Source organism: Equus asinus, chromosome 12, assembly GCF_041296235.1.
Source record: "Equus asinus isolate D_3611 breed Donkey chromosome 12, EquAss-T2T_v2, whole genome shotgun sequence".
In the NCBI taxonomy this organism is placed as follows: Eukaryota; Metazoa; Chordata; class Mammalia; order Perissodactyla; family Equidae; genus Equus; species Equus asinus.
The window spans coordinates 27913266-27939291 of record NC_091801.1 but is presented as its reverse complement, the minus strand read 5'-3'; the positions used below and the strand labels follow the sequence as shown (position 1 = coordinate 27939291).

Genomic DNA, 26026 nt, shown 5'->3' with positions numbered 1-26026 from the left:
CAATTCTTAACATATCCCAGGCACTGTACAAGGCAGTAAAGGACAGAAAGGTCAATGAGGCAAGTATGTATCATTACCTAAAGGTCCACTCTAGTGAGAAATACAGTAATTAAACCAGCACAAAATGAAACATACTATAAACTGTTCTCTGAAGGAAGAGGATGAGGTATTTGATATGACAACATGTTCATGGAGACAGCGAATTTATATTTGGGGGCCTGAAGTAGCCCCCTACTAGTCTAGAGGTTTCAAAATCAAAAAGGTCTCCTACATTATATTTCCAAGGGTCTTGTATCCTGTACTAAGCCCTTATCCACTCTTTCTGAGAAGACATAGTGGTTACATTGAGATAGAGCTTTTGCACAACCCCTCCCACAGCTCCCATCAACCATACACTAAGCTGTTGTTTTCTATAATCGTAAATAAAATATAAAGAATTCTCTACATCTCTCATTAAGATTGCATTTAGATCCAAATTAGAAAAAGATCATAGGAAAGCAAGTTACTGAAAATGACAAACAGAGATGAAAAACAGAGGTTAGTGTAGGTGAGTCCTTTTAATGGCAGCTGTGGGAAGCCTTGAAAGCAAATCTGGATTTGGAGCAAAGCGAGAGGATTCAGAGGAGAGGCAGGAGACAGTCACTGCAGCAGACCGTCGACACTTAAAGAAAGCACCTGCCGTCCTTATTTTGAGTTTATTTGAGTTTTAAGAACAGTTGTGGGGTTAGATTTGTGCAACACAAAACATTATTTCATTAATACAACTATTTTTAAAAAATAATTCAATTCCATTTTATGTTCAATGGGAGCAGGAAATAAGGAGAAAGACAGAGTGGGTGGTAAAGAAGAAACAAAACAGGGGAGAAGGGGAGACTGACAGAAAGAAGGACGAGAAGGACGTGAAAGAGACACGGAGACACCCACAGGGAAAAGACGCCCACAAGAAGCACGGAGAGAGGAGGGAAGAAATTCAAAACATCGTTGTTCTCTTGGACTACATGATATGGATTTCTGTCAGTTCCCCTTGAAACGCTAATTAGTAGATGAGATAATATTAGTCTCATAACTTATTCTGAAAAAAATCTTTATTCAAAATGGACAAATGTCTTCGTCTTCCTCTGAGACACTAGTCTCTGAGTTACTAAGGAGTGTCTACAACAATTCAATCTAAGAAGTTACAAGTAACCCCCTCCTAGTTTAGAGAGTTTACAAACAAAATTCTTGGATTATAATATTTCCAAGGGTGTATATCCCTTACCAATCCTTATCCAAAGATATGTACATATATAAAATCAGCTCAAAATGATGGAATAAACTGTCATACAAACTTTATGGTGATTAAACTGTTTTAGTCAAAGTCAGATCAATTGTTTGGACATCTGGGCAGTAAGAAAGCAAAAACAATGGGAACAACTGAACTCTCTACCCTCTTATGTTCAGTATTTGAGGGCCTGCAAATTAAACCAACCAAATACAGATTAGCAAGACAATGTAATTATGTATTTAAATATGTAAATTACATATGTAATTACATATGTACCGCATAGGAGTTCATAGAGAGATGTGACTCAAGGAGGTGGTTAGAATTTGGAGTTTATATACCATCTTAATAGGGGTTGGGGAAGGGCACTTCTGGGAGAACAAAGCATTTCTTAGAAGTGAGGGAGTAAGGGCATTTGTGGAAAAACAAATAACTTTTTGGGAAAATAAAGGACTCAGGAAAATAGATGGGAGATATGATAGTTTTGTGACAATGTCTATTTGGTTGTGGTGCCAACTTCTCTTCCAGAAAAGAAGATTAGAGTTGCTCCCAGGGAGAGAATTTATGACAACTGAGTTCTTTTGGGAGGCTCTGCTTTTAGGCAAATAAGCAATTACAGGAACTCAAATGCCTTCAGCTCAAAATTCTAGACCCTTTCTGACACAATGCACCAAAATGGCACACTTTGTGGACACTTGGATTTGGGTGGCTTTGCAAAATGGTATTTCAGTCAAGCTGCACATAAAACCGTCTTCTTAGAACTGTGGCAACTGATCTGGAAATTCATGTTCCCTCTCATTCTGAGAAGGGTATTACGCTAACAACAGGGAGCATAAGGGAAGAAGAAAGAAGTCTTCTTTCCAGGAGAAAGCCAATGTTGTCATCTAGGCCAGATTGCTTCCAGGGGTTTGATCGTGTGCACCTCGTCACACATAGACTATAGGCCTGTGGAGTCTCAGGTCAACAGTTAGACACACAGCTCCAGAGCTGGAGACAGCTGGTGGGGGATGGGTGTTTGCTGAGTTGGAGGAGATGGTTCAAGCAGTGGGAGCACGTGGAATCACTCAGCAAGAGGATGAGAAGGGAAGAGAAGCAGGGCAGCATCCAAGCAGGGCCAGTATCTCAAGGATAAGCAAAGTGAAATGGGGAAACAAGAAACAAAAAATAGAAGGAAAAACAGGAAAGAGACAAGTCTGAAATAAAGGAGAAGAGATAAAATCAAGTGAAGGGCATTTCTTGGGATGAAAGGAGGCTCATTACACGTTTATAACCCCCCAGGGAAGGAGCTCTTGCAGAGAAAGAGCTGGGATACACACAGAGAGGAGACGGCTGATGGGGTCTTTTCTCCAGAAAGCAGGAGGGTCAGCTTTGGAGTGAAAGGACAATTTTCATCAGAGACAACTAGGGGGAAGGAGGGAAAATAAATCCTTTAACTTCTCAAAGTGAGAATCTCTTCTCTGTCAAATGTGGTCGTTGCACTAGATAATTTCTGAGCTCTGTTCTATTTTAACATTTTAATATTTTAGGGCAAAAGGCTATTGTCTTGGTCCATTTGGGCTGCTATAACAAAATACCACAGACTGGGTAGCTTATAAACAGCAGAAATTTATTTCTCACAGTTCTGGATGCTGGAAGTCCAGAGATCCAAGATCAAGGCGCCAGTGTGGTCACGCCTCTGATGAGGGTCCTCTTCCTGGTTCACCACCAGCAGCTTCCCGCTGTGTCCTCAGATGGTGGGAGGGAGGGAGGAGCTCTCTGGGGCCTCTTTTATAAGGTGCCAATTCCATTCATAAGGGCACTACGCCCGTAACTTAAGCAACCCCCAAAGTTCCCACCTATTAATGCCATCACTTTTAGGAGGTAAGATTTCAACATATGAATTTGGGGGGAGCGCAAACATTCAGACCATAGCAGCCATGATGTATGCAGTTTACACTCAAATGGTTTAGAGAGAGAAAGGGAGAGAGAGAGAGAGAAGGCAATGATCAAATGAGGCCAAAGGCAACCTGGGTGAATAGCATATAGGTGTTCCGTGTACTATTCTTATACTTGCAATTTTTCTGTAGGTTTGAAATTATTTTCAGATAAAAAGTTAAAAGACGCATTCTTAGCTAAAGGAGTACTTAAATTTCTGTGTTCCAGCACCATGCCACCATGCGTCAGAAGTTACAGAGAATTCTACCCTAGTAATAATGCCATGCCTTGCTGAGAAGTGTCTCTTGGCCTTCGAACAACTAAGCTGATATTATTTGTGTAAAAAGCAAACGAACCAAGTGTTTCATGGCTGGTGTGAATTTGTAATAAGGACTAATTCTAAACTAGCCCCATATTTTCTGTGCAGACATATATTGGTCTAATAAAAATTAATTGCCAAACAGAAGAAAAACAATATCATAATAAACGAATACAGGAAATTCTAATTGTTGCTAAAATGGAAAATTTATGAAGGAAGTGGCGGTGTTGGACATAAAATTTCCCTTGGTATAGACTTCTTAAATTGTAAGATACATAGAAAGCAAAGCTGGCAGAAAATCTTCATTTTTCTACTGCCGGAATATTGTCTTAACAAGTTCCTGGAGTGTCAAATGCAGGCAGAATTACTTTTTTAAGACATACAATGGAAGGGGTGAAGATTACAGGGGAATTTGGACTAAGCTAATTTTCCAATTCTTTTAAATGTGACGAAAGATAATTTTATGATGTTGTGTACGTAAAATTTTTTTTTTTTTTTACTGTTTTTCACTGCTTTGGAAAACAGCCTTTAATAACATCTTCCTGTGCAAACTGGTACCCTGATCTGATAGCCCTGACCGTTCACTATTCTAATCCAGCCAGCTTGCGCTTCCCTTTGCTGGAGCCCCACCAACAATGCAGCCATCTTCCTGAAGGTGGCGCTGTGCTCAAGCGCAGTCCTAAAGAATGCAGCCTGCGTGGGAAAACAGGAGGGGCGTTCCAGTGGAGGAGCAGCGCTGGGTGCACAGCTTAAACGCACAAGGAGAACACAGTCTGTTCGAGAAGCAATCCGTGCCATCACAAATGGTACAAATAAGGAGCGAGGTCATGAGTGGTTTCCATGGCCCATAAAGTTGTTCAAACTAAAATGGCACCCCCTTTGTTCTTATATCCTAAACTATGTCATGCAAATAGTCATTCTCCCATCTGTCACCTTTTACTTCCCATCCTCTCACTTTCTTCCTCTTTTTTTTTTTTTACTAATAATTGCTTCATTTTTTTCTTTTTTTAAAGGTTAGCACCTAAGCTAACATCTGTTGCCAATTTTCTTTTCTTTCTTCCTTCTTCTCCCCAAAGCCCCCCAGTACACACTTGTACATTCTAGTTGTAGGTCCTTCTCGCTGTGCTATGTGGGACACCGCCTCAGCGTGGCTTGATGAGCGGTGCCAAGTCCGTGCCCCGGATCCAAACTGGTGAAACCCTGTGCTGCCAAAGCCAGTGCGCAAACTTAACAACTCGGCCGCGGAGCTGGTCCTTCTTTCTTCTTTTTATTAACTTTTCTTCCATCCCTCTCTTTTCACTCCTGAATTTGCTTTATAGTTGATGTAGGTGTTTCCACCACGTAGAAATTACATTAATGTAAGCTCCTTTGTGTACTGATCTCACTGACTTAGAAATCTTGCCATAACTGCCTGAAAGTTACAGTCATGAAGCACCTTGTGCTGGACAGAAAAAAACTGAAGGTCCAGTATAAGATGTGGATGTTCTGCTGAGTTGATTGGGATTAGATATGAGAAGTGTCTGTTGGAAAATATTTTATAAGTAATTGTGTTTTTGGAGTTCACCTTACTCAAGAAAAATGTGTAAGAAATGACTGTTGAGTTTGCATGTTTTTTCTATCAATTCGAGTAGCTCTTTCCCACTAGAGTCATTTTTTTTAATTCATTTTTCAAGGACCACAGACAGCTTTTCTCTATCAAAATATGAAAAATACAGATGCCATCATAAGTTTTTGGCATTCTCCCTTCTGTTATTTCCACAGGGGGAGCAAGACTATAATGTGGCCTGTTGTGATTGGTAGTAGATTCTGGTGAACCATGCTTAGTCTTGGTAAGTCTTGGTATGGCTCGTTAAGTAAGCCAGCTACAATGCAGCTTGACATAACGTTTCAGTGACAAAGTGGAATTCCCTGAAAAAGCTATCTCCTCAAGGAGGCCAGTGAGTTTGGGGTGAGCCCTGTCCACATCTGCACCATCGAGGTGATGTTTCAGCCACAGCAGATGGACCAAGAGTGGAGGAGACCAATAAAAATAATTTTTAAAATTTGGAAACATAATTTTAGGAGGAATGCTAACCAAATGGGGCTCATAAAATGATGAGAAGTGTTTGAGAAGTGATTTCTGTATGATCCTTAATTTATAAAAGAGTTAGAGATGAATGACAGTGAGCAGACATTTCTTCTTCTAAGTGGAAAAAAGCTGTAGGAAGAGTATCAGATTGTGTTAGGACAAAGGGCACACCAGCTGTCACAGGAAACATTGCCAAGGAGGTTCTGTGGTCTCCTTTTCTTATTTTTAAGAAAGAATAAACCTTCTTCTGTGAACGACCTACATTTATTCTTGTTTAGAAGTAGAAAGGTAAACCAGCTAGCCCCTCAAGTTTCCTGTGATTACTGACCCCTTCCAATCACAGCGTCTCAACGCTGAAAGAGAGCCCAGAGATCAGCCACTTTATAAATGAGGACCCCAGTTTAAATGATCATCCCAAGTCATGCAGATAGTAATCGGCAAAGTGGAAACAGCAACCCAGTTCTGTCAACCTCCAGGCCACAGTTACATTCCCACTACACAGAGCTACTTCCTTGGTTTATTTACACTAAATACACAGAAAGTTAAACCCCACTCTTTTTCCAGATCCCACACCCCATGATGATTTTGAGGAGCATTCTCATTAGCTTCATGACTTCTCCATATGGTTGGGGTCCCATAGAGGACAGATAGTAGGAGCTCCATCTAAGTGTTTAGTCCAGCTAAAACTTAAAGAAATTAAGAGCTTTGCTGGGATCAAAGCTAGCTATGTCAAGTCCCCAGCTCCACGTGACTTATTTTCAGGAGACAACACTGCATCTCACTTTTGACAGAATGTCTTCCTGTTTGCCTTTGTAGGTTTCACAGCAGCAGCCTCCCTCGTGTCTTTGGCTTGGGCCTTGGCCTCTTACCAGAAGGCCCTCCGGGACTCTCGAGATGACAAGAAGCCCATCAGCTACATGGCCGTTGTCATCCAGTTCTGCTGGCACTTCTTCACCATCGCTGCCAGGGTCATCACCTTCGCCCTCTTTGCCTCGGTTTTCCAGCTGTACTTTGGGATCTTCATCGTCCTTCACTGGTGCATCATGACCTTCTGGATTGTCCACTGTGAGACAGAATTCTGTATCACCAAATGGGAAGAGATTGTCTTCGACATGGTGGTGGGGATCATCTACATCTTCAGCTGGTTCAACGTCAAGGAAGGCAGGACACGCTGCAGGCTCTTCATTTACTATTTTGTCATCCTTCTGGAAAATACAGCCTTGAGTGCCCTCTGGTACCTCTACAAGGCTCCCCAGATTGCAGATGCATTTGCCATCCCAGCGTTGTGCGTGGTGTTCAGCAGCTTTTTAACTGGCGTTGTTTTTATGCTGATGTATTATGCCTTCTTTCACCCCAATGGACCCAGATTTGGGCAGTCACCAAGCTGTGCTTGTGAGGACCCGGTCGCTGCCTTCACTCTGCCTCCAGAAGTGGCCACAAGCACTCTACGGTCCATCTCCAACAACCGCAGTGTTGTCAGCGACCGCGACCAGAAATTTGCAGAGCGAGATGGTTGTGTACCTGTCTTTCAGGTGAGGCCCACTGCCCCATCCACTCCATCATCTCGCCCACCACGGATTGAAGAATCTGTCATTAAAATTGACCTGTTCAGGAATAGGTACCCAGCATGGGAGAGACATGTTTTGGACCGAAGCCTCCGAAAGGCCATTTTAGCCTTTGAATGTTCCCCGTCTCCTCCAAGGCTGCAGTACAAAGATGATGCCCTTATTCAGGAGCGTTTGGAGTATGAAACCACTTTATAAAACAAGAGGATTTGGAGGAGCCACAACCTCCAGATGAAGGGGTGACAGCAGGGCTGTGGCAATAAGGAAACTTCATCCTAGAGTAGGGCAACGAGCTCTAATGTTCTTAGTCTGACCATTGTCATGATTATTGTCTGACCCTCCATCAGTTGACTGCCTGCGGCTGGTCTCCTTTCAAAACAGCGGCCCCAAGAGTCTCCTGCTCCACCTGAAGGGAACATGCCAGCTTACTAGGACTCCTTCTTGCTACCAACCTCCTGCGCGGTCTTTCAGCGCATCCACCAGAGGGTACTATTATTATGGAAAATGTTGCCTCCAATCAATAGGGTGTTTTGATGGAATTAACTGATCTTTGCATAAAAATATATTCAGTCATACACGCACATACACAAATGTACACACACACTCACACACACGACACCAGTCCTCTCTCAAAATAGCTTAGGTGATTTTTCTTGATGCAAAGCTCTGATTCCCACAAGAATATAAATAAAAACAAAGAGAGACTATATCCCTCAAGACTCCAGAAAAAAAAAATAGTACTGCTTAGAAAGGAACTCATAAACCATTTTCTCATTTGGAAACCAGTACCGTGCGTGAAAAGCCCATCCAACGGACGGCAAACTCAGATGTGTTTACACATGTATTAGAATTGATGGAATGGTTGTTTTTGACACATTTCAGGATTTGTTTTTTATTTTAAATTTTCAGTTGAGAACATCCTTTATGACATAAATCCTATGCAGCACGTGTGGCTTTTGACAAGACCAAGGAGCTCGATAACTTAGTGATGTAAATTAAAAGATAATCATGATTGAGTATTCAATTGCAAAAATTTAATAAATGCACAAAGAGGAAGGGGGGATAAAGGCAAAATGAGCATCTGATTTCCCGGCCTGTGCAGCTCACATTGGAACGTAAGGGTGGAGCTGCAGGAGAGGACCCGCCTGTACCTGGATGTTTCAGGTCGCGGAATCCATGGTGCTGTGCCATGACAGCAGGCGCGATTCCAGAACACACCAAGCTACAACTTTCTAGTGCCAAACACCGTCCAACCGCAGGACTGACACGCAAGCGCCGAACAACAGAGAATGAGTGGCATGAGCTCCACAAAAGCAAAAGTGAGAATGAGCAGTCAAGTTCTCCACTGTGTACAGACCCCCCCATCCAAGGTCAAAGTGATGTGTCTCTTAGAGGCTTTGGGACACTTTTTAGTAAGTATGAGCAGACAAATGCAGTGAATATGCTATGAGAAAACCCTCCTGAACTGATTGAAAGCTTACCACTAGATCAGCTAAGATTTGTATTTGAATCATTTGTAAAGTCACACTCTTACAACAAGCTTCTGGGTTTTAAATACCTCCGTACAGCAAGTAAACGTTCCCCGCTTTCTGTTCCCAGTGTCCTCGGTCATGGTGCTTTTTTGTTGCATTAAAAGTGCCGGTCAAACTTTGATAGTATTTTTTTATAGTTGGTGCAGAGTGGAATAACTCATGGATTATTTCAATATTTTTGTAATAAAAAATATAGGGTATACATATAGGCATCATCACTTTTTTTATAGACCTGGAAATCATTTAAAATACTTTAAGCATCATAATTACTTGGGATGTCAGAAACTGGTCCACAAATTCCATCAGCCTGCCTCAGCAGATGGAGAACATTTGTCTCCTGCAAGACCACCCTACTTTGCAATGTTGGTGCCCCCAGGAACCTGGCCAGGGGTGCTATCAGAATATCAGGTGACGAGAGAATCAGCTTAACTAGAAAGGGCTTGTCAAGACTGGCCAATGTTTCCCAGGAAATCAAAGATGTAAATGATTACTTTCATCCGTCCATTATGACAAACCTGACCACAGTGGAAGATGTCTTAACCTCCTTCCCTGGTTTTATATTAACCCAACTGATATATTAAATATTAGTCGTCACTAAAAAAAAAAAGAAAGAAAGAAAAAAGTCAGTTTAACTTAGTTATTTAGTTATTTGGACTGTCCAATTCACTTAAAATAGTCAAGTTTTATAATCACCACCTATAATGGGTGTGTCATACAGAGACTGCTGTCCTCGTGATGACATCCACAGGAAATGACAGAGGGCTCAACCTAGGACTTCTTTTGGTACAAGCCCCAAAGCAATCTTTAAAAGGTAGATGATTTTTACCAGTAAACATGCCTTCCTAGTACTCCATGATTTGACCCTCCAAGCAAGATTTCCACTAAAAAATAATAGTCTTTTGTTCAGATGTGAAAAGATTGCCTAGTCACCAGTAAAGGCCCAGGAAGATGCTCTTCTTGCCAGCAATTGGTGAAAACATTCCATCCCCTTTGTAGGAGGAAAAAATGATTATGTTGGCAAATTCCTCACTCTTATGCAGAACCGTGAGTTATTAGCTTCATTATTTCCAAGACAACTTTTAATTGATGATCTTTGGAAACTGAATTGCTCAACTGAACTATGTCTTTGATTCCATGAATAAATAACAGGTTACAGTATAATAGTGTCAATCAGCACAAACCCAAAAGGCCCCATCACTCTTCAATCATGTAAGTCCTAAATTATTTCTCAACTCGATCCCTCATTTAACATGTTAAGAGTCTAAATGAGTGCTATGTGAATAAAAAATAATGTATGTGAATAAAAAATAATTTGTCGTAGAGACGAGAATGCAGCCAGGAAAGTGTTAGAAGTTTGAATTTTTCAGTGATTTCCCAAATACTGTAAATACTCTGTTATCCAACATACTTGAAGATTATGATGTTTTAGTTAGTCAAAAATTCTTGCTAAGGAAATAATATCTCCACTATGTTATAAATTACAAACTTTCTCAAGATTACAAGAACGAAAAAATTAACTTCCGAGGAAAATTATGACTTAATCTTGCTGCCATGATTCAGAAAGCACTGCACTGCCATCAGATTGTGTGGTGATAAGAACTTTTATTAGTTTCTAGATACACAGATAACAGAGAGTTTAAAGTATTAGGATTTAAAGAGACATTGTCAATGTACAGAGGAACAAAGTTTGATTTTTGTATTTATATTTTAGTTCTTCCGAAGATTTCATTTTCAGTCTGCCTTTGAACCCTCCACAGACAGTAACTGGAGAATCTAACAGGAGCAAACTAAGGTTAGCACACAAACTGGAAATGCTGGATTCTTTGTCTGTGGGCTCCACCTTCCTGTGTCTGAGTCTATTAATTCTTTAAGGGGGATCTGCCCTTGTCCTCCCTTTTTGCGTAGGACCACGAAATTTTCTAAAAGAAAATATTGTAATTTTTTTTTACTTTCAAATTAGCATTTCTAAATGCAACCATATTTAAGATTAAGGAACATATATGTCTTAACATACCGAGACTAAGTATTTGGGTGGAAGAAAAGAATTTTTCCGTGTAAGTCAAAGTTTGGTCCCCCAAAATGACTATGTCCTTTAAATTCTTTTCTCACATTTATATTGTCCTACTTAACTATGTTCTGTCTACATTTACATTGTCCTACTTAACTATGTTCTGTCTAGTTCAGTAACATTGACTTTGCAGACACTCAGTTACTACTCACTTATGACAATGCTGTGAACCCAGTCAATAAAATAAATTCTCCTACTGACATGGCAAGAATATGCAATTCAAGTATTAGCAAGAGAAACAATGCAAAGATAATATGAAGACAAAAGTATAATGAAGTATTTCTACTTAATTTCTAAATGCTCAATTTATCTTGCTCTATGAATAAATGAAGCAACAGCACTGACCAATTAAAAGTGAATGGAAATAATTGAAATCTCAATGACTGGTTTTTTTAAATATCATATATATGTGTGTATGTCATATATATATTGTATTATGTATATTATATATGTGTATGGAGATATATATATATATATATACACACACACACCTAAAGTAACAGAGATGAAAAGGGTAAAGTATATACTGCCCTTTCATGCATATAAATTGGGATGTTATTGACACATGAAATTTAGATAAAAAGTTTTTTCCTACTTCTTTTTCAACATCAGCCCAGGCTTACAATCCCTGTCTATAAGACGTCAACAAACTTGTGAATTCAGTTGGAAATACCTACGTATAATTTAGCCCTTTTAGTTTGAATGAGCTTTATTACTCCTTAAGGATCTCATCTTTTAAGCAGCTAAATAGAAGAGTTTTGAATCATTTCGAAGTTTCTTTCTCTGAACCAAGTGAATTGAGCAAAGAAAACCTCTGGTATCCTTACCAGGATTGTGTAAGGTTACAAATCTGCCTTTAAATGTACCAAATGCCGTTGAGTGGAAACAAGTTCTGACACAATGTTTGGAAAACAATCTAGAGATTTTTTTCTAATGAACCATTTTCTAGACTAAATACGTGCTCCCCTGCATTCTCACACATCTTTCCATTAGCCGTTACTGTTTCCGTATAAAACTCGGATGCAATGCCCACATTTCTATGTTTCTAAGGAGAATTCCTTAAAGACTTTGTAAAAATAGCTCCAGCCGTCTTTCAGAAATATAGCTCAGAGGATGTTGAAATGCATGGTGAAAACACAACAGGACTGAGGTGGTTGTTTCTATAATTTCAGTGATGGATGCAGATCAACTCATGTTCATTTATCTTCAGCAATCCAATGTTACCTTTGAGAACAATCAAAATGATTGCTTCGGCCAGCTTGTGGCTCCTAACACCCCTTCGCCCCATCTGAAGCTAGAGCATTTCAAAATGGCTAAGGATGGGCCATTTCCCTCTATCACCCTCCCCCTTACTCCCTGGCCCTGTATCAGGCTGTGAAATGATCTTAACAGCAGGGTTGCATCTCTCTCCTCACTCAGGCAGGCTCCACTGTCCACTACAGAGTTCCCTCTACGGACATATGTCTTGTCCAGTGGCTTTCCTAAAAATGAGCATGTGGAAAGACTCAATATGTGCCTGTGATCAACAACCTCAACAGTCTAATTACTCATTCAAAAGTAAAACTCTGCAAAATGTGGGTGGAATTGTATAAAAACACAATGAGCCATTTAATTTTGCTAATTGTAGCAATTAGGCTAGCAGGCACACAGCCTGAGCTCACAGCAGAAAGCCAAATGGAAGAAGTGGCAGACAGCCATTTGCCCACAGAAATGAGGGGTTCAGAAACTCTCCCCGGAGTCTCTGAGGCATCATGTTGTTTCACCATCCATCTGAAGCTCTTTCTCTAGATTCCACAAGAAAAAAAAATCAGATTTTTATTATATTGCAGGCAATGATCTACCCAGAAATGTGAAACTTCAACCTTTTGTGGCCTGTGTTCTGCTAAATAAGAGATGGTTTAATGTCCCTGAAATGTTTAATCATTTTGCTGAAATATTTTCATGATACACTGACATAATGTAAGTCAGAAACACTGACCAAGTCAAATTTTTGCTGTGGTTATGTTTTTTCCCCTTTGGTTTTCTTGCATTTCAGTTCCCTATATTGATAGTAGCTTACCGTCATGGTGAGCCTATCGTGTGCCCAGTGCTGTGCTAAAAAGCTTCATCTCTGTGATCTCATTTAATCCTCAAAACTGTCCGCGAGTTAAGCACCATTTGCAGATGACAAAAGTTAAACTCCAAGATGTTAAACAAATTGCCAGGGGTCTCACAGCTAGGAAACAGTGGAGCTAAGAGTTGAACACAACTTGTAACAACTTTTAACAACTGCAAATCCTTCTAGAAGACCAAAGAATGTTTTCCCAACAAAATCTGTTCCTGATTTGGCAAGCTTCCAGGAGAAAAAAAGTGTGGTCTGACGATCAAATGTTTCGAAGAAAATTTTGTTTAAAAGTCAAATATGTCTTTCAAAATGAAAAGTTAAAAATTAAAAAGTCAGTGATGAGAAGTGGAAGTCTCTATCACCCGTAACTGAATTTTACTTCAACACCCTAATTCATAGTAGGCAGATTTATGCTACATTTTCATTTCAGACAGCTGTACCCCTCCATGACCCTATGATACACTAACGTAGTGATAATTGGAAATTAACCCAATGGCTCTTCTCTTGTGTTCAATACATGTACGCTACTGTCGTCAAAGTAGACAGACTGAAAAATAACTCAACCCCACTACTTACTTTGATACTGTGACCAAAAAAAGAAAGAAAGAGAGAAAGGAAAGAAAGACAGATCAACAAATGTTTGCAGTGACATTCTTCTATTCCATTGCCATAATTTTTCCCTAAATTTTATTTAAGAGGATTATTATCCCACTAGCTTTGCCCATCATATAAATCTAGGAACGTTATTTTAGATGGAAAGGTTAGATGCAAAGAATATAGCAAATATTTGCCAAATATTTGTTGAATTGATTATAAAATAATTGATGTATCCTTTCCCTCCTCATCTTGGATGTAATCTGTCTGAGGTCTACAGGATGACAGAGTTGTAACCATTCAATGACATATAGTAAGCTGTGTGTGTTGTTGTTTGAATTGATGCTAAAAAGGTAGGCAATAGTAAACCAAAAATTTCCTCAATGCTGGGGTTAATTTTAAAAAGATATGCAGTGGTCACTTGGAATTTAACATATTAAAAATAAGAGCAGTCATCTATCTTCTTGCTTTAATAAGCTTTAAGCAGATCTTTATGAAGTTATGTTACATTAGAAGTCACTAATTTTTATAGAAAATAGCATCTAAAAGAGATCCGAGTGTTACTTCAGCACACTTCTTTTATAGATGAGACAACGGAGATCCAAAAAGATCAGGCCATTTTTGTAATCAGGATTCCTTCAGTCGTTCATTCCACAGGCATGATCTATATGGCGAGTATTGGGGGGCAACACACAGCCAAGTGCAAGAGGAACCCACATTCCAGCCGCTCACACTTTGGTTATTAGTAGCAGAATAAGAGTCTCCTGACTTCAACTCTAACTCTTCTGTTCTGCTACACTGCTTCTCTTTTTAATATCAATCTTTAATTCTATACTAGAGTAATAAACATAAGCTTTCCCAAGATTGTGTTATGTTAACCTCACAATACACAATTGCCACACACAATGACAAACAAAAGGCAATGACACAAATATAAATCAACAATGGAAGACTACCTATAAAGAGAAAAGCAATGTTTTAATTTGTTCTTATGCCTCTCCAACACCAGATATTTTTAAATCAAGGTCACAAAGCAACAAAAAAATTAAAATACTCTTTTGGCACATAGGCTTTAACTCAAAACAATCACCTCTGAGTAAATTTTGGAGATATTCCTGAGAATGTCTTTTAAGAAAGGGCATGAAATTGGGATGCATCTAAAATATCTGAAGAATTTTCTAATAGGCTAGTTCTCTGATTCAGGAAACATCCTTCATTATCACATAAGATACGTCTCCAGCATGCTAGTTATTTAGGAATCACAAATTTCCAGACATAAACCTCAGTTATTCCAACATGAGAGGTTGTTCTAAAGCCATACTGCTGATGCCCAGAAGGGCAGCACTGTGCTGCGTGACCCTCAGGAGTCAGGACGGCCCGACTCACCTGGTATGGATGCTCATGCTGGCATTATACCCAACCCAAGCTCTCCTGCAATATGGCTCAGAGTAATTGGCTTCCCATGATGTAAGGAATGTAGGACTGTTTAAAGGTAATTATTAACTTGCTTAACTAATTTTCTCTACGTGAAATAATTCTGGTCCAGGAATGTTTAAACCCATTGGTCCTCTATGGAGTAAAAACAGAGAAAAAAGCTTATTAATTTTTACAAGTACAGAACAATTCAAAGAATTTCTTGGTGAGTTCCATCAAGCATCAATAAAACAGTTGACCTAAAAATGATGCCAGGTCTGAAGATTTCTAGGTTCATGCCACGTTAACGGTTCGTTGCCATGATTACTGCTGTTTTAGCCATTGCACCAGATAAGAAGAATATAGTTACTGGTAGGATGTTTGCAGAGCAAGATCACATTTAACAAAACAGATCAACATCAAAACGAAATAGTCAAATTGATAAGCAAATATTACTAGCACAGTACCAACGCAAAATTTTCTGTTGTGTTATTATTGAAGCCTGTCATCTACTCTGTTATTAGAATTTCAGAAAATGTAAGGTTTCATGTTTTTATTATACTTCCACCTACCAAATTAAGCTCGTGGCCGCTCTCCTCTCTCTATTGCTTGATTTGCATTAAAATGGAAGTAATCAAATTCTTACTTCATTTAAATACTACAAATATTAACAAATGGAGATGTTGTGTTTAAGCTAATTTAACTTAACTGTTCTAGTGGTATTCTGGTATGGAGTTGTAGCAAATCAACGCTCTCAATTATTTCAAATTAATTCATTTATCAGTAAGTCCTAAAACACCCCTGAGTGTGTTGAAGGTATATTTCGGGTTTCTATCACCGTAAGAAATTCCTATTTTGATTACAAACCATTGGAACATGTCTTAATCAACACCAGTATTTCAATCCATTATGATTCTGGAAAATGAACACTTGCGTTTGAGTGTGCTGGACATATTAACTTACAATTAACCCTGGACCTGTAGCTTGCAATTGGCCCCACTGTAAATTCTTACTTTATTAAAATTGGGAGCAATAGCACATTATCCCAAAACCAAAGCAGATCTGCCTGCTAGTCCAAAGATTGTTATTTTATATCCTTCTTTCAAAGAACTACTAAAGTCTTTAATTTCCCTTATTAACCTTTCTAACGTATTGTACACAGAAAAGGAAATGGATCTCTGAAGTATGTTTGGAAAGCCTTGTCTGAATCAGACACTTGGTGATCTGTGAAAAGAAAGAAATCTCTCCTACCTCAAGAGAGGGGAAGGGGAGCAAGCCAGTCACGTTCAGAAATTCCAGCCTCGACTGTCACAAAGCTGCATATTGCTGATGCTATCGATTCCCTTCTTTTTTACAGAAACGTCTTGGAACTTGTCAAGCTTAACTGAAGGTGATTTGCGTTAATTAATTCAACAGACCCTTTAATCTTGCAAATTCTTGACTTGTAATATTGTAGCCAAGTTACAGCAAAGGAAAATGAATCAGTTAGTGGAAAGGAGCACGCTTTCAGTGTCAGCCGGGACGTGCCCAGGCCTGAAGAGAAAGACCTCTGTGAAGTAGGGCACTAATGAATTCGTGCTACCTGCTTCCTCATCATTCATGCTATGAATATTCATCCGCTTTGTTTGTTTTTGCCAGTAAGCACTGCATTGAAAGAAAGAAAAAAAGTCGATGGATTCCTGAGGTCTTGCATAGCTCAGAGAATGGGTACTGGTCCTGGAGATTCGCTTTCAATGGATATAAATCTACTTGTGTTTGGAAATGAACAAATGTCACTGTCATCTCTTTAATGATTGATCTGTCTGAGTACAGTTGCTGACTTTACTTCATTTCTTGAGAGTACCATTGTCAGCATTGTAATAACCAATTTTAGAGTTAAAATCTGCATGGGTGTAGCTATTGAATAATTGGATTCCTGCCTCCTAGGTGTGACATTGCCACTTTCAAACTGAGACACATTTATATTTAGAAGCGGCTCTCCTGTTGCTTCTCAGACTCGCTAAGTCCTTGGTTGCAAGCTCTAAGATCACCAATCTGACATTCTTAACGCCTAAATGTTCACCTAAAAGCAAACAAGTAGTCTCATAATTAAAAATCATGCTTCTTCCCACTTGATTCTCTGTTTTTAAATAAAGGTTTGAGTTGCAAGGTAAGAATGATATACTGCAGATCGTAGTTTCAGAGTGTCCAAGAGAGTTGGGCATCCATATGTTCTTGTAAAGTTGTCTGTCTAACCCTTCGGTATAACAGTTTTAGGAGTGAACCCTAGATGAATGAGTGAAAGTCAGCAGATTTATCCCATGAGCAATCCAACAGCAAAATAGGAAGCAGGAGCAGGGATCATTGTTCTTGTGTTTTGAAGATATTTCTCTGTCCTAAGTGATCATCTTGGGGATTAGCTCCAAGATGTACCCAGAGCTCCTGAGCAATTGTCCCAGTTACAGATGCAGTATGGTGCTGCGTCACTGATTCCGGCAAGTTGTTTTTCAGAACTATTTCTTGGCTCAGGAACCGAAATTTAATGGTAAAAAAAAAGTGGCTTGCCACCATGTGACTTATTTTCAATTGCAAGGCAATGAAAACTAAGTTGAAGAAAATGCTAATTTCCTGAGCTCCAAAAGCAAAATAGGCACAAACGTACTTTGTAATGTACAATGAGTTGCTTGACTGTGGGCCACAGGAGCAATAAACGGTCCTCTTAAACAAGGTTCATGCGTAAGAGTGACTGTAAGTGGTATTGGGACAGGAGGTTTTATTAATGTAGAGGTGCAGGTGTGACGGGAAACCTGTCAGTGGCTTGCCAGGAATATTTGCTTTTTTATAGAACAGAGGTTCAAGGTCGCCCCTACCATTCTGGAGCAATGGCAATAGATGTGTCCACTCGTGAAAGGCCAGGGCATGACTGAGGTGGGAAGATAGAGGAGATGTCAGTAGCTTCACGTCTGAAACTGACACTGTCCTCAAGGGAACAGTTCTCATTGGTCATCAGCCCCTACGCTGCTAGTGCGCTCTGCATGCCAAGAGCTCCTGATGGATTACAGGATGAGCTATTTTCAGGTGTTGAATGTACTCTTGCTTGTAGAACATGAACCATTGACCTCCCCCCCCACACATTTTAACAACAATGAGATTCAGGGTTACCATGGCCTTACTCATCGTCCCATTGTAAATACAACACGACATCCCAAGAGCCTCTGTGTTTAAATTCACTAAACCAGGTTTACAAGTATTAGCTGAATCATTTAAACATGTTTTGGATCTTGATTCTTCCATCACCTAGTCTGTGTATCTATCCCCAAATTGGAAAAATAATTCTGTGTGAATGATTTTCAGAATAATGAAAGTGAAAAAAAGTGGGCAGTTAAGCAATTTTCCAGTGTAGACAAAACCAGTAGACCATTGATAGTCCTAAAGCTCTGATTTTTCCTCATGACTAAGTTTCTTTTCATTTGGGGGCTTTCAACATCAGAATTTTCCAGATGATTGCTGAACCATCTTCACTAAAGCGAACTCTGACATTATTAAAAACTGAAGATTGTCCGCATGAATGCAAATATCTCAATGAAAAGTGAAGAAGTAGGTCACTCACAAAGTAAATTTGGTCTCTGTGATGTCAAATATCTGGATATTTGGGAAAATCCAGATGTTTGAATCATACAGTTTCTCATCTGGCTGTCTGGCATTGTCTGGACAGACAGAAAATGCTCAGGTGTTGTAGGTAGTGGAATTTAACTTTCTTGTGCAGTAATCTATTGCTAATGATATTCTGCTGCTAAAAATCTCTTTGTTGTGCAAAGAGAAATAAATAATGCAGAGCAAATGCTATTTGATTTTTATTTACTTTCAGTAAACGCATGAATGGAAGAGGTCTGGGAGGCCAGGCCGTCCTGGGTGTGTTCAGACGTGGCTGCAGCCCAGACGTCCTTCAGAGCAGCAGTCCTAGGAGCCTGCCACTTGGCCCCCTCCTGGCAAGGAACCTTTTTATTCAGCCCTTTTCATCTTCTGTAATTTTATAATTGCCCCTCTGGTCTTCACATACTCTCAATCATTTACAAAGTCTACTTGATGGAACCGTTCAAGGGAAATACAAATTTGCTAACTTTTTATTCTTCAATGAAAGTTTTAATTTTAAGGATTTCTTAAGCTTTTAAGCATAAAAATAGTTTGAACTGCTTGATGCAATTATTTCCTGGTAAATTTTATGGTGTCAATAGAAGTAAAAGCTATTTTTTCCAAATTAGAAAAATACAAAAGTTTTTTGTTTGGTTTGTTCATGTCATTCCGATTGCCAAGGACTAACTGGTTACAGCATATTGGAAGAGTAATGTTTTCTTTGTAGTCACAGAAAAAAAGAAAAAGATGACCTCAAATGGAAAGTCACTTTCCGGAGGGAAGTTGGAGATATTCATACAACTCTTGTGTTTGTGGCTATGTGGGTCATTTCTTCCTTGTTTCATCTGATTTGGCTCTGGATTGGGGGTGTGTGTAATTCCTCGAATTGTGTGCTTGCCTCGTTTACTGTTCAGAAGCTGGGCAGAAAAACAGGCAAGCTAATCAGACCAATTTTCTTTTAAGTGCACCGGTGTTGTGGACTTGCTCTGAGGCATTGCCTGTGAGCAAGCACGCAGAGCACTGGAAGGTATTCAGCTATGCAAAGATCATGAGAGGGTTTCCGGAGGAAATCTAAGTGCTGTGTAGGTTCTTAGGAAGTGTTTCAGTTGTGTCAAATTCTCCATTTAGTGCACGTTAGAATGGCTTTATGGGGTAGGCAAGCCCCTTCCTAGTCAGATGCCTCCTACCATCAGATGCAGGTTTCCCCAAAATCAAATGGAGACACCACCTGTGTGACAAGAGCCTCCAGCCACCAGGTGTCATTGCTCTGTGCTAATTGCGTTTTGTAAATGTTCCTTTGCAGGGTAGGCCCTGTTTGCTAGTCACACACGGGGTAAGTCTCCAGGACACTGAGCTGCTGCTTCCAGGCACACATGCGCACACCGATCCAATTTGGCTTTGCTTTTCTTTTTCCTGGAAATTTTTATTTCACGAAATCCTTTTCCAAATCTTTTTACCCTCCTGTTATTGACAGTTCAATGTTTAGGTGAATTGGCAACAAAGAGGCGACAATCAATTGGCAACTACAAAAACATTAGACTTTTTTTTTTCAGTTATCTTTTATCATGTGATAATTGAATAGAATTTGTGGTTTAGTAGAAAACCAAAAGTCCCCGTGTTGAATATATTGACTTTTAAATACACTTAAATATGGTGTATGAAGCAGTATCCTTTTACACGATGGAATATATTCCTTTCTGGAGACAAGAACGTGGAGGGCGTGGTCTGGTGATGGAAACACAGGTGGCCCTGAGCACCCTGGCGTCCTCATCCTCAGAGCCTCATCCTCAGCCTCATTTTTCCCATATGTAAAAGAGAGATACTATTGATCTACCTACCTCATAGGGGTGTCGTGAAGATAATTAGAGTTGGTAACGTGCTGTGACACTTGATAAGTGGTGTTGGCATGAAGGACAAGTGTGTGCAGCCCGGGAATAGGCTGTGGGGGTGGAGGTGGAGGCAGCTTAGTAACAAAACAGCAATAACTCACCAAGCAAAGAATATGATTATTCTTGACCACTTAATAAAAGGGAAACTTGTTCTTCAAAGGTCTATTTAGAGCTTTTGTTTTTTTTTTTTTTGAGGAAGATTAGCCCTGAGCTAACTGCTGCCAATCTCCCTCTTTTTGCTGAGGAAGACCGGCCCTGAGCTAACATTCGTGCCCATCTTCCTCTGCTTTATATGTGGGATGCCTGCCACAGCATGGCTTGACAAGCGGTGTCGTGTCCACACCAGGGATCCAAACCAGCGAACCCCGGCCCCGAAGCAGAACGTGCAAACTTAACCGCTGTGCCACCGGGGCAGCCCCTAGAACTTTTTTTAAATTACCAGCTTTTTAATAAGAAAATTAAGTCCATTCATATAAACATTGAGAAGCTTGATATACAATGGCGGTTTTCTTCTTAGCCAAACTGAATTTTACTAAATATTTATTAAATGTATCCAGAAAACTTGGCTCTTTCTGATGCCTAAGAAGTTTGCATGCCTGATTCTAAGCTACGTTTTCCAGCCTGAGACCCAAGTCCAGTACCAATGACTACCTGGGGGTGTTCCGAAACCCACCACCAGGAGGGAAAATTTTTAATAGATACTATGGAGATAGATTTTATGTTGTTTACAATGAGATTCTTTTTCATCTCTAAGATGACACATCTCTCCCTTTACAACCTAATAAAAGAATGTAAAGCCTTATTTCTGCCTGGAACTTCTGAGTTGATTCATTTTCAGATGATAAATATATTTTAAATATTTCAGAGAAGCAGTTACACATGAGCTTCAGCTATATATTGATATGCGTGTACACTCATATGTGCATCGATATGAGTACCTACTAAGGGACAAAAGAGATGGTGGGTAAACAACCACAGAGAATGTCCTGTACAACTTCCCCTCAAAGTAACATGTTTTCTCTTACTTAAACATTTAGTTCTCATAAGAACTAGTGCTAAATAACATGATTTGTCATTTTTGCTTCATAGAGACAATGTTGTAAGTAGGAAGACACCCATGAAACTATACTAGCAATGCAGATAATGGTTTAATCATCACTTAATTTCATGAGGCAAAGTTGTACATAAATATTATCATTGTGCCCTTATTTAATAATTCCTTTGCAGAAAAATTTGCATGCTCTTAAAAATATGAAATAGGCTTTCAGAAAGTTTCTTTTGATAAGTAGGTTTAAAATCATGTTGTGCCTGGAGCTGACATAACATATATATTCAACGTAATCTCTTCTGGATTCTAAAATCTAGTTGCCAGTGGTACATCAAAGGCTTAAAATTTCAGATTGGTTAAACATTTCTAATGCATGGTATTAAGCTTTCTGAAGCATGACCTTAACCTAGGCAATTATCCGATCCATTAAAAAATATTTATGTTGCCACAACAGACTTAAGCTAAGTATCTCTTTTTTTAGATATACTCAAAATGAGTATAGTAAGGGAGTCAAAATAATTTGGACTTCTCTTGTTTTTTTTTCAAGTTCCTATCATCAATACTTTTCCAACATATTCATGTGGCAGAATATCCTTGTTGCTCTGGAGGGAAATATCTGTGTCTTTCCTTTGTTTTCGCACAAGAAAAACTGCAGTTGACTGGCCTAAATCCAAGGGCCTGGTGATAAGGAGGGTGGGGCCGCTCTTCAGATGGGCTGGCTAAGAGAGGAGGACAGCGGGGAAAATACGTCCTTGGAAGATTTTACCACAAAGGTATGAAACAGAGCCTCAAACTGTTAGAGCTGGGCAATTCTTTGAGATGGTAGAATCTAAATTCTAGATGAAGAAATAAGTGGAAGTAACATGTTATTAGATACAACCGATACATCTTTTAGTGGAGAAAAGGAGATTTCGATGTCCAAATATTTTACCCTTTTTAAGGTTTTCCAGCCCATGTGAAACTCTCCAGAGTTCTCCTTGAAAATAAGAGACTCTGTTAGAAAAGTAATTTTTCTGAAAGATAAATGTGACTATACTGCTGTGGATCAGTCGTTACGTAATCATCCCATACGTGATGCTTTCTAAATGTAGTTGTCAACTTTCATGGCTACTTCCAGGTAACATTCTATCCCATAAACAAACCGTAGAAAACACGTGGAAAATTCTCTTTTGCTCAGAAGGAATGTCTCCCAACTCTTTTACATCCATTCTTATCCCTGACATATTATTATCACAAAGCTTTTTTCATATCTAGATGGTGTGAGATGGCTGAAAAATGAAGCTTTTGATTAATTGTTTATTGAAGGTCCCACCTGTAGCCCCTCTTTAGTAAAGGGGTCAGGCAGGAAGAGAGAGGACCTTCGGTGAGATCCTCGCCTCTATCAAATTGTTTCTGCTTTTCTTCTCAGTTACCACACAGCTCAGTAAACTAGAGAGAGAGATGATGAAGGATATGCAATTAGATTTTTCCCATTCTCAGAACAGGAGGGCAACCACTGAGCAAGAGGTTACCTCCCTCTTTGAAACCAAATAGTACATTAAATTTACAAAAACATTGTAAACGTAAGAGCAGAAGCATCCTTCCTATTGATTCTTTTCTCAGATTTTGCTAAATTCTTTTCACAGTTTTGACCAGAAGTTGCTAGTAACGATAATTAATGCCATTTTATGTCACAGCTTCAATGGAGAAATGGTGAAAGCATGAGTTACCAGCAAAATTACTGGGGCTACAGAATTCATCTGTACTGACGCTCTACCAAGAAAATTGGAAACAACTATTACTACCACTAATATTCTGTTTTAATTAATAATATCTAATAGAAAAATAGGAGCATTTTGCTCAGCATTAAACCATGGCACAAGTAAACCTGCTTCCAAATGGCAAAGATTTTTGCTTCTGACATTTGTTCTTCATTCTCTGGTTACTTTAATTAAGTTTCACATCTAACTACCTCACTACTGTTGTTTTATTTAGAAACATGAAATCATGCACTTTGTAACCAACAAACTTTTCACTTAAAATTTCAAAAGGATATTTGGTGCAAAGCAATTCTCAAAAATTTGTATGTGACATAAACAATCCAACCTCAGGAGGTTGTATTTCATTTTGTTTGTTTGTTTCTAAGCTCGATTTGGGGTAAAATCCTCATTTCCACTCAACACCAAGAGAAGCTGCTCTATATTTGCTTAATTTGCCTTAAACATTTTGTGCTCCTTTCCCTGTTCAATTTTTTTTCTCTGTTTTAAATCTAACTCTGAAAAGAAAATATAACAAGTGGCAGATGAACAGCAAACTGAAGAGAATGGACCGATCATTTCTCAGTTCCCTCTTGTCAACGCTCTGCATGATATTCTGATTGTGCGAAATTGCCATTCCTGTGCTGCTCTCTCCATGACCACGACAGAAATAAGGTCTGAGAGACCCCACGTGTGTGTTTAGGGAGCGGTGTAGACATTTCCCCCAGTACTAGCACAGTGCCTGGACCCGAATGATAACCTTGGCAGTTCTTGTGCTTTTACTTTGTAAACATTGTACAAATGTATTTGGAATTTTATTTGAAATGAAGAATTAAACTAGTTATGAAATTTTGTTCTTTCCTGTAAATATATATATTCAAACTCCATGTATCCAAACATTCCTTTAGCGTTCGGATTGTAAGAGTGTCTCTATTGGCTGGAGCCGCCGTCCCCGGGCGCGGTCCCACATGCTCTAGTGAAAGCACAGTGTGTGGAGTATTTGATGTCTACAGTACCATAGTTATTTTGGTCTGTTAAGTAAGTTGCAATTTGTGATGAAATGAAGTGGAAAGTAATGCTTCATAATGAACAAATTTCCTTGGTTACATGATTTTTCTTGTAAAACTTTAAAAAAAAAAGAAAACTTGAAATTTTATATATTTGGATTTTGTAGCTTTTTTTTTTATTTTACTGCAACACAAGGTACCAAAATCATTAAATAAAGTACACTGTGGTCCTTTTAACAGAAGTCTGAGTTTCTAATTCTTTCTAAGTCCAGGAAGAGAGCAGGACATCCTGGGTCTAAGATAGGAAGATAGAAGAAGATTGTCGTCTTCACAGGCAGAATCTCAAAAGTTATTTAAACCTGAAAATAAACAAAGCTGAGCTCTGCCAGATCTGAAATAAATTTAAAATTAAATTACACTGATTTCCAGGGTACGTTTCACTTATTTATTTCTGAAAAGTGCTAAGGAATGTTTCTCTAGAATTAGTATAAAACAAAGAGATGTTTCAGATCACAAGGAGGCTTAAGAATCCAAATAATTTGTTTATACATTAATAAAAGGAAAAGTTGTCAATGAACAAAAGTACTTTTTAAAAAGATGATGTGTCTCAGTGCCTGATTTTTCTACAAAATTAGGGTTTGTGGCTTTATAAAATTGTTTCTCTTAAAATATTATAAATTAGCTTTAAAGAAATTTTCTATTCAGTTGGTAAGAGTTCTACTGGTTTATAAAAGTCTTCCTTTGTAAAATGTTAAAAGGGAACTGTAGAATGAGCTCTGACTATATGTGTAGAAACTGCTATAGAGAACAAATGGAAACATAAAAAAAGTCAGAAGGAACAAAGAAATGAAAAAAGTTTTCGAGTTCACATGTTTCTTTTTTAGAGTATTTTATTAGAGTTTTCTTTTTTCCTGACTATAATAGTAACACATGCTAAAGGTAAAAATACTTGAAGGCCACCATTTTGATGTACTTCTTTCCATTCTTTTTTTGTAAGCATTCATATTTCTTACACCGTGATTTTAACAAACAGTTTTGAAAATCACAACCGTTTGACATGCATGGTGTTGGGGTTATAGATATGAATAAAACACATTTTCTTTTTAAAGAATGCAGTCTAGTAGGGAAATGAGTCCAGATACACTAACTATTATATTATTTGGTGGTGAAAGCACCAGTAGAGATCTGCACAGACTATTATAGGAATGTCTAACACAGGCTGCAAGGGGGAGGGTTGGGGGAGGGAGCCACACCCTGGAAGGAGCCTGGGTCCCTAAATGAGTGCACAGAGCAGAGCCCCCAGCTGACCCTGGCTAAGCCAGAATGGACATGAGCAAAATATGAACTTCTACTGGGTTGAGCTACTGCCATTTGGGGTTGGTTGTTATAGCGGTTAGCCTTGTCTGACTTTTAAAGGAGCATTCCACAGGCCAGTGACCGACAATTAACTCAGACATGAGTACGATTAGCTCAACTCTGCTAGAGGTCCAAAAACAAGGAGGACAAGAATGGTTGTCTTCCTTTTTCATGTTCTCTACAAGGAGTGGGTGTTGTTATTATAACCTGAAAATAAATAAAATTTCTATTTAAGGGGAAATTTTTAAAGGAGAAAAACATATCCCATTCCTGAATTAGAAAACCTAATTTGATAAGGAATGCAATTTGCCCCTAATGAACCTAGAAACATAATACAATTCCAAACAAAGCCACAAAAATATTACATAAAACTTGACAAAGTGATTATAAATTTTATATGGAATAAAAGCACTAGAATAACGAAATATTTTGTTTGCAAATAAGAGTATTGATGGAACTGTGCCCTCCTAACTTCTTATAAGTTACAAAAACCATAAGAGTGTACTACCAGGATAAGAATATATAAAAAAGAAATGTAAT

At 38.9% G+C, this 26026-nt stretch overlaps 1 protein-coding gene across 3 annotated transcripts in view; it reads left to right on the top strand.

Annotated features, from left to right (window-relative positions):
- The window catches only part of XKR4 (XK related 4), a 417152-nt gene extending 392600 nt beyond the window's left edge, over nucleotides 1-24552 (top strand). Inside the window, exons 3-4 of one of the 3 annotated variants that reach the window (XR_011493201.1) lie at nucleotides 6379-9868; nucleotides 16196-24544. Coding sequence is in view for 1 of the 3 variants with exons in the window: in XM_044744188.2 (XP_044600123.2) it covers nucleotides 6379-7325 (947 nt within the window). In the remaining 2 variants the exon portion in view is untranslated. Of the gene's footprint in view, nucleotides 1-6378 lie in introns of all 3 variants that reach the window. The other 2 variants (XR_011493202.1, XM_044744188.2) reach the window with 2 other exon arrangements.
- Nucleotides 24553-26026: the final 1474 nt, after the last annotated feature.